Source organism: Anolis sagrei, chromosome 1 (genome assembly GCF_037176765.1).
Source record: "Anolis sagrei isolate rAnoSag1 chromosome 1, rAnoSag1.mat, whole genome shotgun sequence".
In the NCBI taxonomy this organism is placed as follows: Eukaryota; Metazoa; Chordata; class Lepidosauria; order Squamata; family Dactyloidae; genus Anolis; species Anolis sagrei.
The window spans coordinates 183,378,988-183,393,485 of NC_090021.1; the positions used below are offsets into that span (position 1 = coordinate 183,378,988).

The following is a 14,498-nucleotide window of genomic DNA, read 5'->3' on the forward strand; positions in this document are numbered from 1 at the left end:
ACTGTATACCAACTGAAGAGATCAGTACTATGGAAAACTGGAGCAGAAAGACCCTGCAGGATTCTGGATGAAGTCAACCTTTTTTTCTTTGTGACCTGAGCACCATAATAATAAAATTTCTCCGGCACAATGTACTCCAATTTTCGCCCCCCAGCCCAAGAAATCAGTGGGAAATCGTTTACCTAAAAATTAATTAAGACCCTTTTTTGTTGTTCCATCATTTTTCCTACTTTTCTCAGGCTAAAGGTTGAGAGTGGTGGTAGGAGGAAAGCAAAGAAAGTAAGACTTGTTGTTCATTCGTTCAGTCGTTTCAGACTCTTCGTGACCTCATGGACCAGCCCACGCCAGAGCTCCCTGTTGGCAGTCACCTCCCCCAGCTCCTTCAGAGTCAAGGATGCCATCCATCCATCTTGCCCTTGGTCGGCCCCTCTTCCTTTTTCCTTCCATTTTCCCCAGCATAATTGTCTTCTCTAAGCTTTCCTGTCTCCTTGTGATGTGGCCAAAGTACTTCAACTTTGTCTCTAATATCCTTCCCTCCAATGAGCACTCAGGCTTTATTTCCTGAAGTATGGACTGGTTGGATCTTCTCATGGTCCAAGGCACTCTCAGAACTTTCCTCCAGCACCACAGTTCAAAAGCAAAAGTAAGATACCTCATGTCAATTCCTTTCCCACCTTTTTTTGATGACACTTTGCCAACACTGCTTGAAACATCTCAGATGAACATGCCAAAAATTGAATTATGGATGCTGTATGTTTCTGGATAGGACCATTAAAAACCTTGAAACTATATCGCCAATCTGCCATGTCTGCACAATCTGACTCTAGTTTTACTACAATAACATTCAAATACATGGCCCCGAAGTATGTGATGCCTTGCTCATGTACTTGTATAGGGTATAATTGAAGGCCTTAAGGTGCATGCTCAGAATCAATCAAAATTATGTGCTTTTCCAGAGAATTACATTATACCAATTTATCTATTCATTTTGACATCTTAATTTCATCTGCTATAATACAATCATTTCTCAAAACTTTTATCCTCCCTTCTCCCACTCCTCCCAAATAAGAAAACCGCTCAGGTTTATCAATGTTTTCAAATGAATTAATTTGGAATTTATCAGCAGTGACATTTAAAAGTCTACGGACTGTGCCTCTTGATTTGGGGGAGGATTTTTAAAAATATAAATAGTTTTATTAATGCAATGAAAGATAGCAAAAAGAAATGTAATGTGAGAAGAGCACTGGCCATGATAGATCAAAAACAGTCCCATTTTGTCTCTAAATCTCTTTCTCATACTTGTTCATAAGAAGGCACAATATATAAAAGAAGTGGCTAAAAAGGCATATAGAGACTGATCCCCTTTTGTTATGCTGTGGCTAATGAGCGACCTCTTGTGTTGAGAAATCTCAAAAACGACGCTGTCAGAAAAAAAGTTTGAGATCTACAGGTTTTGCTCAGTGACTCTTGAGCTTCTCTATCTGTACATATTAATATAAACGGTTTGTCTTTTGCTCAGACCCAGTGACCTTTTCCTGTAACCTGCCAGGATATTTGAGTCCACCTCACTTTACTAGTCCACTTCAAATTGCGGCTTGCAACTTTCGCTGAGTTCTCTTTTTACTATTCTTAATTTGTAGGCTTTATATGATTACAAACAACCTAAACTAATGAAGAGACAGTTTTTGCTACGTCTCTGATTTCTGAAAAATGCTCAGTTTAGGTGCAGAAATATGAAATCCTGTAGTATAACAATGTGGCCATTAGATGTCACTTTTATCTTGGAACTAATACAGGTATTTCTCCTCTTTAATTACACCAAAGGAAGGCTGCCAGTAACAAATTGTAGCTGTTCTGTGTGCCGCCTGTTGACTTATGGTGACCCCGTGAATTTCACAGGGTTTTCTTCGGTAAGAGATACTCAGAGATGGCTTGATCTGCTTCTTCCTCTGAAATATAGCCTGACAGTATCTGGAATACCCTGGCAATCGCCCATTTAAGGCCAGCATTGCTTAGCTTCCAAGATTTAACAGGATCTGGAGCTTTTGGGGTATTGAGGCCTTTGGAGCTGTTCTATAATCACATTATTTAAAGTGGAAAGTGGTGGTGACGGCACCCTGCTGAATCCCTCTCTACTTTGCCTTTAGTCTTTCTCACTCGGGAGTAGTGGGCTCTTTTTAAATGACACTCCATTTAAGAAATGGTTGGCACAGATGGTACAGATAATTATTATTTTGTTTCGGGGACCCGAAAATTGGACCATTAGGGGGGGGGGGGCTTCAATAGGAACAACTATCTCAAATTCACAGAAGTCAGAGAAAATAACTGATGCTAAATTTCCATTGAAATCAATAGGAAAAATTTACTGCAACTAATTTATTTCCCATTAAACAGGTGTGTAGGCAATGAATGATGTAACACCACTTTTCTTTACCAAACATAATGGGAGCTTTGGTTAAATACTAGTCATGTGCATTCAGGGAAAACCTTTACCTGTTTCATGTCCTGGTTTTTGTTGGGGGCTTTGATCTATTTTTTGCAAGCCTCCCGAAAATGGGAGGGTTGTTTTCGGTTCTTTCATTTTGGGGCCCCAAAAACTGGACCATTATAAGGGGGCTTCCCACCCACTGACTTCCCTTCCCGGCATACATTCTTCTTACCTGGCACCTACTGTTACTACTCTAAAGAGGTGCTCGGCTGTAGGCACTGGCAGACATGCACTTTCCAGGCCTGCCTGCACACCCTGCCACACATGCATTGTCCTTGGAAAGAGTGTGGCAAGGCATGCAGACAGGCATGAAAAGCGTGCGCGCCTGCCAGTGCCTGCAGCTGAGTGCCAGAGAAAGTTTATTATTATGGTGCTCAGGTCACAAAAAGGTTGACTTCATCCAGAATCATGCAGGGTCTTTCTGCTCCCGAGTAGTAACAGCAGGTGCCAGGTAAGAAGAGTGCGGGTATGGTGGGCCATACAAGCAGGCTCAGCACCTCTTACTCTAGTATCTAAGAACTCTTATTCTAGAGTAAGAGACGCTCAGCTGCAGGCCCACTCCAGGCCTGCCTGCACACCCCACCACACACACCCTGCCACCACTCTCCTCGAGAGTGTGTGTGTGGTGGGATGTGCAGGCAGGCCCAGAGCATGCCTGGAGCTAAATGCCTCTTATTCTAGAATAAGAGGTGCTCAGATGCTAGAGTAAGAAGTGCTGAGCCTGCCAATACACTCCACCACGCATGCCCACTGCCACAATCTCCAAGAGTGTGTGTGTGGCGGGGCATGCAGGCAGGCCCGGAGAATGCCTGCAGCCAAGCTCCAGGCCTGTCTGCTTGAATGCCCCACCACAGAAACACTTTCTTTCCAAGGCAAGAAGGCATGTTCGGACGCACACGAAAGCAGGCTGTAGTCAGGCATTTGTGTCAATTTTCATGTGGGAAGGGGGTTTCCCGTTTCATGCTTCTGAATAAATTGAAGACAAGAAAAGAAATGGTAGAAACGGTAAGAATAAATGTTGCGCACATGCCTATTAAATACTATTAATGTTACAGTTTCAGCAGTTCTGAAGGCAAAGCGTTCCTTACCTTGTTATGTGTAAACACAATCCTCAGTTCTGGTTTTATAATGCCATATGCCATCAGAAGTTTTTGAATTTTTTTTATTTCTTCCTTGCATTTTTTATCGGTTGAATAAAACTGCTTTCTTACAGGCAAATTCTTGAACAACTTCAGAACTGTGACAGTTGTACCTACCAGAAATGATGGGAGGAAAAATAGGGAGTAAGATAAACTTTGCATAAATCATTGAATGTTTTTACTAATATATGTTATTTTTCTGAACTGGTGCCTGTAATTATATCTGAGCCAAGCACGAACCTAAGATGAACATACACAATGTTAAAGTGAGCATTTCACTATCAAAATGTGGCTGTTAGACAACTGTCTGTACTACTCTTTGACTACAGCTATAAACAAAATTAAATTACTTGACACCATCAAGTTTTACAATACCATCCTAATTAGAAAGAAATCCCACTGTTTCAGAAGAGCTTAGTTCCAGAGACATATATTGGATGGCTAACAAAACCGTTCCTGATGTCAACACAAGGAAAGTTTATTAATGAATGCAACATGAGAAAAAAAAACTATTTTCTTTTTAAAAATGATACTGACACTTCATTTTTATGCACATCTATTCAGAAATAAACATTACTCAGACCAATGAGACTTAGTCCTAGGAACCTGTATATAAGGATTGTAGCCTGATGTGGTATGATTTTATAATAAGGTACACTTTCTTATAACATTATGTAACAAGATTTTTGTCCCTGGGTTATAAATGTAATTTCCTAATTGATTCTATCATAAAAACATAGAAGTAGTTTATTAAACTGCTAATACTTAGTTTTTGTGGGCCATCATGCAACATACATATTTTGCTAGTTTTTCAATGACTATCTCATTGAGTCTTTACCAATTTTACATCATTTGTGGCAGCCACAAAACCCAAGTTTCTGGAGTATAACAACTATTTTCGAAGTGAGTACTGCACAATTAAACAGGAAATAACACTCACAAACCAGGAACAGAATTTTTGTTTCAAATTTTGTTACATAGTGAAACCAAAGCATCAAAAGCCACTTAAATGAAGAGGGTCTGAAGTATACTTATTTTCAAAATCAGCAATCAACTTAAAGCCTAATCCTTGGACTTGCTGTGTCAGACGACAAGTGTTAAGAGATGGGGCACAGCATTTGCGATGCTAATACAGCCTCCTCCATTGAAGGATGTTATATAACTTGAGGTGCAAACAGATCTGACGGCACAAGTGGTTATGATCAGGGCAATCAAAGATTTACAAGCCAAACGAAAGAAGCACTATCATGTTTAACAAGAAAATTCTTAAGATTTAAGTGCTCTGGTAAATATATTTTATGAAGTACATGCTGTACCATCTTAAGGACTCTACCATTTATAGCTGTGATATATAAAGTGACCATTACACTTTTCACTGGGATCAAGTTTTCTTTTGTTAAAACATAAGAAGGTAACTACCATATATCAAAATGATTTCTATGTTAACAAGCAGTCATGAAATCCATATTCTTTGCCACTTAACTCACTTTTAGATACGGGCATGATCAGTCCAATGATTATTTGGAATTGTGATCATTACAAACATTGAGAAGAATATTTGTGTTTATTATTAAATTACTATTGTAGTGATCAGCAACATGCAGCCTGTGGACCACGTGTGGCCTGTAGAGGAGATACCACCTTTTGAGGAGGGGGGGGGGGTCTATTTTAAAAGGGAAAAGTATGTTCTTCCCACATACACCTTGTTTCGCTCAAAAACAGCCCCTTAATTGAGAGATGTTTCCTTTAGAAGTGTCTACTATTTCAATGGGAGCCAGCATGGTGTCGTGGTTGGAGTGATTGACTATGAGGACTAGGGTTTGAAACCTCAGTTGGCCATGGAAAGCCAGTAGTTGACCATGGCCAAGCCACAGAGGAAGGCAAAAGGAAATACCATTTTCCAGCAGGCATCCCAGGTGAAGAAAGGAAAGAGAGACATATGTGCAAGGGACATAATAGAAGGAGAGGCAGCACATCTTCCAGCTGCACTCAAAAAGAAAAACAAATAAACAAGCAAACAAGAACAAAAAAATGAAACTCCCCTTACATAAAACATCCCACCTGATTTTGTTTCTTTACATCAAGGTTTACATCTTCCAGTGCTCATATCTGCCCCCCCCCCCTTCAGTACCCTTCTCTGAGGCTGGCCCTCCCTCAAACTGCCAACTATCCTAGTCTCCTTCAGATGCTCTCCTCAATCTCCTTCTTGGTTCTCACTCCCATCTCTATCTCCTGGTATTTCCTGCCCCCTTCTCCCCCAACAACCACCTTCTTTTCATCTCATGTCTCCTTCCCTTCTTCTCCCACCCCCCCCTCCCCCCACTGTTCTCTTTCTATCCCAGCTTCTCCTTCTTCTCTCCGCTTCAACAGTCCTGGCTCCATACTCGTGTTTGTCCTTGCTCCCTTCTTATCTTGTCTTTCACTTCCTTCTCCTCTCCTTTCCACTCTTGCTGCTCCACCTTTTTATTCATATGCCCCACGTTTTCTCTTTTCTGAGATTTTCCTGAAGATCCTTCCCTCTTCTTTTGCCCTCTTTCAGCATCCTTCCTTCCTTTCTTTGCCATTCACCCTTCTCTCCGACCTGCCCCGTCTTTTCTCTTTTATCTTCTCCACTTTGGGTACTGTCATAAATTTGAAATTTTGCAATGGGGGGTGAGGAAATATACCCCATGGTATATTACCAGAAGTCACTCAATGCAAGCTTTTTTTACTCCATTGGAATAATGGCTCAGCATACTTTGTTTTTGTAGTAATCTTTTGTGCTTTAGTCTCTTCTCTCTTTCATTTCCAATGTCTTTCAACTGCTTACTTTCTGGAAGCTAGGTGAGCCTTGCAATTATCTTTCATTCTACTGAGCCACTATCTGGGGAGTATGCCTGATATTTATTTCCTCTTGAAATGTTACCCAAGATTCTTAGTTCTAATTGTTGGAAGCACTTAATCAATAAATCTAACATGCACCTGGACTGCATTTGAAAAGTTGGAAGAAATAAATATTGTACCTTGACCAAGATGAGATGGCTTTTGAGAAATTATGTGACCACTTCTATCCAAAGTGTACTGGGTACTAAAATCCTCATTCGCTGTCTTTGTTGTGATCAGAACCTAATAATAAAGATGTCAACTGTCAGTTTCCCAAGAGGCACTTTCGGTTTCCTGTGGTCATTTGCTGGAATGACTAGCCATGATGGTGTCACAATCCCTTCAGGATCAGAAGGTACAAATGCTATTTTGGGTCACATGAGAACAGCAGAAGAGGACGGTAACTCTCTCTTTTGTCCTATTTATGAACCTCCCCGAGACATCTGCTTGGGCACTATGTGAACATATAAAACCCCACCAGGAAATGTAGGATAGATATGTATATGTTAAACAGTATGGGGGACAACATGGAACCCCAAGGAACCCCACAAGACAACGGCCAGAGGTTCTAACAGGAGTCCCCCAGGACCACCTTCTGAGTACGGCCCTCCAGGAAGAACCAGAGCCAGTCTAACAGTGCCTCCCAGTCCCATCCTAGCAAGATGACCCAGAAAAATACCATGGTCAATGGTACTGAAAGCTGCTGAGAGATCCAGGAGAACCAAAAGGGACACAATCCCCTGTCTAGCTCTCTGTGTAGGTCATTCACCACGGCGACTAAAGTTCTGTTCCATAGCCAGGCCTGATACCAGATTATTTAGATCCATTTCCATCTGGTTTCAGGTCTGGCTTGGACTCAGCGCAGAACCTAGGTGTCAGTGGTGACCAGGAGAGCCTTTGTACAATTAAAACATGTGCACCAACTGTGCCCATTTCTTGAGAAGCCAGATCTTGCCATGGTGGGACATGCCTTAGTTACACCCCATCTGGATTGCTGTAATGCGCTTTATGTGGGGATGCCTCCGAAGAGTGCTCAGAAAATTTCAGCTGATTCAAAGAGCTGCAGCCAAGTTGCTAAATGGGACTGGCTTTAAAGGTCATGACCAGCACTTTGAATTGTGCCCAGAAACAGACTGGCATCCAGTGGAGCTGCTTCAACGGGGTCTTCTGCTCCCTGTTAACAGGGAGCAGAAGACCCCGTTGAAGCAGCTCCACTGGATGCCAGTCTGTTTCTGGGCACAATTCAAAGTGCTGGTCATGACCTTTAAAGCCTCAGATGGTCCAGGCTATTTGGCTGACCGCACCCCCTTCTATGAACATGCCCGGGCCCTGAGATTTTCAGAAAAGGTCCTTCTCTCGGTCCTGCTTCCATCTCAAACTCGGTTGGCTGCCCTTCAACTCTAGAACTCCAGAATGACTCCCTCCCTGATGTCCTTCTAGCATCAGACTAAAACCTTTGTATTGAGGCAGGCTTTGAAGAATTAGGTGTTTAGGCTCTAGTCAGGGGGTGCTGTGGTATTTAATTCAGGGGTGCTATGGGTGAGATTGTGGAGAATATGTATTTTAATTTTGTTTTTACCACACCATTAGTTAATTGCTTTTTAACTTTTGTAGTGCACCTTTTAAACTTCCCTAGTGTGGAGTGTTAGCCACTTTGAGTCCCCATGGAGAGAAAGAAGGGGCATAAAGTCAACGTCAACAACAACAACAACAACAACAAGAACAACAACACTCTGCCTCTTCTAGAAAACAGCATTTTAATTTCAGAGATTACTATAGTGCCTGTTAAACAACTTGCATACTTGTCACAATGAATTATTTCCCTCCAATAGCCTGTACAATAGCAGTTGCAACTATGTTTTACCGACAAACAGAAACCTGAAAATTATACTGGACCTTTACCTCTGATGTGGAACAAATTGAGGCCAAAGCTTCACCACGAAAGCCGTATGATGTCAAGCTTTCAAGATCTTGGCAAGAACTGATTTTTGAAGTGTAGTGTTTCACTGCCATGACAGGGACATCAGCTGCCCTGATTCCATCACCGTTATCTCGGACTTCAATCTTATCAAAACCATAGTTTTCCTATTTTAAAGAAAAACATAGACACACCACAACTGCAAATTAGACACTCTGTTCAGTACAAAGGTCTATTCCAGTAAACCCTTTTATGGACTAAGGATAATGAAAAATAAACCTTACACTTTGTCAAGGAACTCAGCTTAATGATATGGCATTAAGATAAGACCCATAAGATTTGAGTAAAATCACACACAGTTTGTTCTCCGTATCCACAGATTATGTATTCATAGATCCAAACATCTACAGCTTGAAGATATGCCAAAAATTTTTTTACAGAACGGAAACCTTGATAGTTCCTATGCTTTGTACTGTACACTATAATGACACCATGTCATATTTGTAGCATCCATCCTCTACATATCCTGTAATATCTAACTGGTAGTGGAAACATAAACTTTCTATAAAAAAACACAGCCTGTGGCATCCTCTGGTGGCCATAACGAAGACCTGCAATCTCCATCTTTAACTCATCTGATTCTAATCTGAAAAAAAAATGAAGTCACGCTGTTCTATTCTTAGCATTTTTATAGACATGAATTATTTGAATCTGTGTTTAATCTTGTGTTTATATGTTTTGAATTGACATAGGCTCAACTGATTTTTGCTTAACCTATTGCATTTTAACTTAGTTGTATTCCATCTTTACACTTGGGAAGATGGAAATAAGAAATAAAATGCACGACTATTGTTTCTGAAATAGAAATTCAGATCCAAAAGTCTATGCATGATATGCTGCAAGTATGGAGGTCTTTTGGCTTTCCTGTCTGAAAATTTGCCTTTCCCAAATATACAGGAGGGATCGGTCACATTCACTATTCCCAAATACTAGAGTCAGGCATGCTATACAGCAGGGGAAAAACAACTAACCTCAGTTGGAAGGATGGTGTGGCAGTTTGACTGGTGCAGCAAGATTTTAATGGTTCTTGATTCTAGTGCAGAGATACCATTTGGGCTCTGCCATTGTAGAACTGCACAGAACTGCTTTCTATGCAATTCTATCACAAATTGAGTTGACATCTGAAATGTCAACTTAATTCATGGTAGAATCTTTGGAAAATGTTACTGCGATTGTTAGCTGTAAACCAATAGCAAGAAAAATACACAAGGGGACTAACAAGTGTCATTGAAAACAAATGGAAAGCTCATTAAACTAGAAACCATTAAAATCATTGGAATAATAAAAGCCGAAACCATTTTTAAAACAGTCTGAAGAATTATGTGGTGACTTCATTTTTAAAAATTGCTTCTGCGTAGCACTAATGGACACAAGAGAAAAATACAAGGCTCAAATCTAACACTGGCACCTTCATAATAAAGAAATATTATTGCATTTCCATCTGTATATTCAATCACAATCCCAGCTTCATACAACTTACCAACTTAACATCAACATTTGTTGCATTAGCATCTAAAGAATTCTCTATCAGTTCTTTGACCACACTGACAACAGACGTGATGACCTGTGAGCTTGAAAGAATTCGGACAGTTTCTGGTGGCAATTGCTTCATTTCAAGGATTTCTGGATCAAATCTAAAACAGAAAAACATCCCAAACTTTTAAAAAAACTTTACATATAATAGGGTTCGCTTAAAGAAGAATGCTCTTGCCTCAAGAATGTGTTTGCTGTGAGTAAATCATCACAATATTGTATAAATCACTCTATCACATGTGGTGGACATGTAAGGAAACATCTAAATACTGGTCTTTAATCCATGAGACACAAAAAAAAAATCCTAAACAGAAAGTTTAAGAAGAAACCAGAATATTATGTTAGGCTTTACTGACTTGGAATTACAACTTGATGAAAATGAAGACAAACTGTTAACATTTATTACAACAGCAGCTAGAATTGTTTTTGCAAAATTTTGGAGAATAGAACAAATCCCCACTATTGATGAGTGGCTGGATAAGGTCAAAGAAATAGGAGACATGGATGAACTAACTTTTTTGTTAAAGAAAAATACTGGGAAATCTATTAAAAAAACAGACTGGGTCCTTTTTTATGACTATGAAAAAAATAGAAAAAAGAGACAAAGAAGTTGTAAATAAAATAATGAAACAAAAGATAAGGAGATCCTGAGACTGGAATGGAAGTCATTTTATTTTATTTTTGATTTTTGTATTTTTATATTTTTGATTTTTGTTTTTTTGTTTTTTTCTTTTTCTCCTTGCGTTTTTTTGTGTTCTTTTTTATTGATTGTGTTTCCTACTTTCCTATCATCTTGAATATTCCCCCTCTTTCCAATTATTTTTGTTTAAATTGATTAATAAAAATTTATTTAAAAAAAACCCCTAAGTATAGTATTGGAGAGAAAACTTCAAAAATAAACTTAAGCACAATTCAAGGAAAACTGGTTCCACCAACCTGGGGAGGAAGTCGACTGTGATCTCCAATGTAAGGTGTCTTATTCTCAGGTAAACGTGTAGTAGAAATTAGCCTAAAATTACAAATCAGGAGCCGATGGACACAACAGACAACACGTTCTACCATAAACAATGGCAGTTTTATTCCATTTAAAAATCTGCTGTGTTGTTAAAGAAATGAATCTATTCTTAAACAGAAGTTGAGAGATACATTTCCTCAGGTCCCTGAGGGTTGAAAAGTAGGAAGGCAAAAACTTAAAATATATTTTCCATATTCTTGATGGAAGGTGCAATCCTTGATTGAGTGTATAATGCCAAAGTAAAGATATATGATGGGGCAAATTAAGCTAGCATGCTGCAGGTGGCAGTAAACACTGCCTCTGAAGTCTTGCTTTGCCATAACATCACAACTGCAGAGCCTAAGTGGGAACAGAGAGTGTTTAGGGGTGTATGTACACTGTAGAATGAGTGCAGTTTGACAGCACTTTAACTGATGCGGCTCAATGCTATGAAATCATGGGAGCTGAGGTTTTAGAGTCATAGAATCACAGAATTGGAAGAGACCTCATGGGCCATCCAGTTCAACCCCTGCCAAGAAGCAGGACAATTGCATTTAAAGCACCCCCAACAGATGGCCATCCAGCCTTTGCTTAAAAGCTTCCAAAGAAAGAGCCTCCACCACCCTCTGGGGCAGAGAGTTCCACTGCTGAATGACTCTCACAATCAGGAAGTTCTTCCTCATGTTCAGATGGAATCTCCTTTCTTGTAGTTTGAAGTCATTGTTCTGTGTCCTAGTCTCCAGGGCGGCAGAAAACACGCTTGCTCCCTCCTCCCTTTAGCCTTCTCTGACAAAATAATGCTGATTCCTCATCAAACCAGGATTTCTTGAAAGGGCAGACATTGTTTAACATTTTTAAAATCACTCATAGTTTTTCAAAGAAACCAAAATACCTTAAAGGCACCAGACTCCATCTGTCTGACCTTGGAAGCTAAGTAGGGACAGTTTTGATCAGTACTTGAATGGGAAAAAACCAAAGAACACCAGGTGCTGGAGGCTATATTTCAGAGGCTAATATTGCTGTTCATTCCTCTTCTAAGAATATTCTACAGAAATGGATGCGGTTGCCAAAACTTATCAGGCGACTTGAAATAACGTACACATAGTTTTCAATGTAGATGTATGCAACTACAAAGCAGAGCACTAAATATTTCAATCTTGATTTTGCCCATTTCATATAAGGGACCTTATTTGACTACGTGATTCTTTGTAATGGGACTTGAGCCTCCATGGATTTTGCTATCTATAGGCGCCTGGACCAAAACACTGCAGATACCCAGAGTCCAGCGTATGTTTATGTCTATGTCCGTAATAAATATTTGATTATGTTTATTTTGAGGTCTCAAAAATTACAATATACAGGCAGTACCCAAATTACAAACAATATAGGTTCTGTAGGTCTGTTCTTAAGTTGAATTTGTGTGTAAGTAGGAACAGCTAATTTTTTTAAGTGTAACTCCAGCCAAAAACATGTATCCTTTTAGCTTTGGATAGTAAAGGGTGATACCCCTACGGTGTTTGTTTTTCATACTCAGATAATGTAGGATTTTCTGCCTTGATATTCTGGGATATAGGGCTGTGCGGAAGGGCCCTACGATCACACTGCCATATATTCCAGTTCAAAGATATAATGTGGGAAGGGGCAAAAAAATAAAACATTGTGGTAAGTTTTAAAATGTTAACCACAAGAGGCTCTTATTGATAAAACAGTTAAAACTAGTTAGTATTGGGTTCGATTTAAAAGCCTCCATCACTCAAGATGTAGCTAACCATGGTCAAAAGCCTGTCTCAACATCCGTGTTTTTAGTTCTGTTTAGTAACCTGCCTCGAACTATGAGGAGAGTAAAGCGGTAAGAAATAAAACTATTGTTATTATTAGTACTAACTGCTGTTGTGTGGACTTATCGTGTTTTTTTTTTTGGTTTTTGTTTTGGTTGGGTGGGGTGGGGAGGTTGCTTAGGCCCTTCCACACAGCCATATAACCCAGAATATCAAGGCAGAAGATTTCATAACATCTCCTTTGAACTGGGTTGTTACGAGGGTCCTTTCACGCAGCCCTATATCCCAGAATATCAAGGTAGAAAGTCCCACAATATCTGCTTTGAACTTTGTTATCTGATTCCACACTCAGATAATGTTGGATTTTCTGCCTTGATATTCTGGGATATAGGGCTGTGTGGAAGGGCCCTGGGTCCACACTGCCATATATCCCAATTCAAAGCAGGTAATGTGGGATTTTATTCAGATGTGTGGAAGGGCCCTTAGAGGCCTCTGTCTAGAGTGAACGTAGAGAATCCTAAGAGTGCGTCTACACCAGGGGTCCTCAAACTAAGGCCAGAGGGCCGGATACAGCCCTCCAAGATCATTTGCCCGGTCCTCGCTCAGGGTCCACCTAAATTGGAAACGACTTGAAAGCACACAACAACAATAACAATTCTATCTCATCAGCCAAAAGCAGGCCCACACTTCCCATTGGAATACTAATAACTTTAGATTTGTTAAAATTGTTTTTCATTTTAATTACTGTATTGTTTTAAAGTGTTTTTTGCACTACAAATAAGATATGTGCAGTGTGCATAGGAATTCATTTTTGTTTTCAAATTATAATCCGGCCCTCCAACAGTTTGAGAACTGTGACCTGGCCCTCTGTTTAAAAAGTTTGAGGACCCCTCTTCTACACTGTAGAATTAACGGAGTTTGATAACACTTTGGGCCTTTCCACACAGCCCTATATCCCAGAATATCAAGGCAGGTAATCCCACAGTATCTGCTTTGAACTGGGTTATCCGAGTCCACACTCAGATATTGTAGGATATACTTACTTACTTAGGCCTCATTGGCCGAGTAGGATAATCTTCCAGGATCAGTATTCTTGTGGATCCGTAGCTGACTATTCTTGACCTGCATCTTTTCCCGCAGTGAGAGCATCGGTTTCCAGGTGGAAGGCGGTCTCAGTTGGGGTCGGTTTGACACACCATTTTCTTGGCACGTCTCTCTCTTTCACCCTCCACTCGTGCCTCTTCAAATTCTGCAGCACTGCTGGTCACAGCTGACCTCCAGCTGGAGCGCTCAAGGGCCAGGGCTTCCCAGTTCTCAGTGTCTATGCCAGAGATGGGGGATATAGGGCTGTGTGGAAGGGCCCTTTAAGGGCCATGGCTCAATACGCTTGCAAATATGGGAGTTAGGAGTTTGAGGAGGCCTCACCAAACTACCAGGCAGTTCAAGTGGGGTCAAATAGTGTGACTCCTACAGTGAAGTTTCCCCAAAAGATAAACAAAGCAGCACAAGGATGCCATGTGGAGGGATGCCTTTTTGTTTACCTCCCTAGGAAAGCGACTGTCATTCTTACTCTAGGAAAGGGAACGCCGGATAATAAGGACGCGGACGCAGCGTACCTCAGGTTCCTTATCCGCGCCTGGATCAGTGCTGGGAACGGCGCGTTCCAGCCCACGCATGCGCACTTGGGGGCCACGGCGGCGCCTGGGTCGCGTGAGACGAATGGGCG

General features: G+C 40.6%; 1 protein-coding gene across 8 annotated transcripts in view; it reads right to left on the reverse strand.

The window, feature by feature from the left end:
• Positions 1 to 14,468, reverse strand: part of PMS1 (PMS1 homolog 1, mismatch repair system component) — a 41,959-nt gene extending 27,491 nt beyond the window's left edge. For 3 of the 8 annotated variants that reach the window (XM_060780503.2, XM_067470874.1, XM_067470894.1), the window contains exons 1-5: positions 14,314 to 14,468; positions 9,948 to 10,101; positions 8,392 to 8,574; positions 6,630 to 6,732; positions 3,577 to 3,740 (exon numbers count right to left, since the gene is read on the reverse strand). In XM_060780503.2, coding sequence (XP_060636486.2) covers positions 3,577 to 3,740; positions 6,630 to 6,732; positions 8,392 to 8,574; positions 9,948 to 10,101; positions 14,314 to 14,336 — 627 coding nt within the window. In that variant the 5' untranslated portion in view covers positions 14,337 to 14,468. Of the gene's footprint in view, positions 1 to 3,576; positions 3,741 to 6,629; positions 6,733 to 8,391; positions 8,575 to 9,947; positions 10,102 to 10,936; positions 11,010 to 13,811 lie in introns of all 8 variants that reach the window. The other 5 variants (XM_067470889.1, XM_067470887.1, XM_067470875.1 and 2 more) reach the window with 5 other exon arrangements.
• Between the last annotated feature and the right edge of the window lie 30 nt (positions 14,469 to 14,498).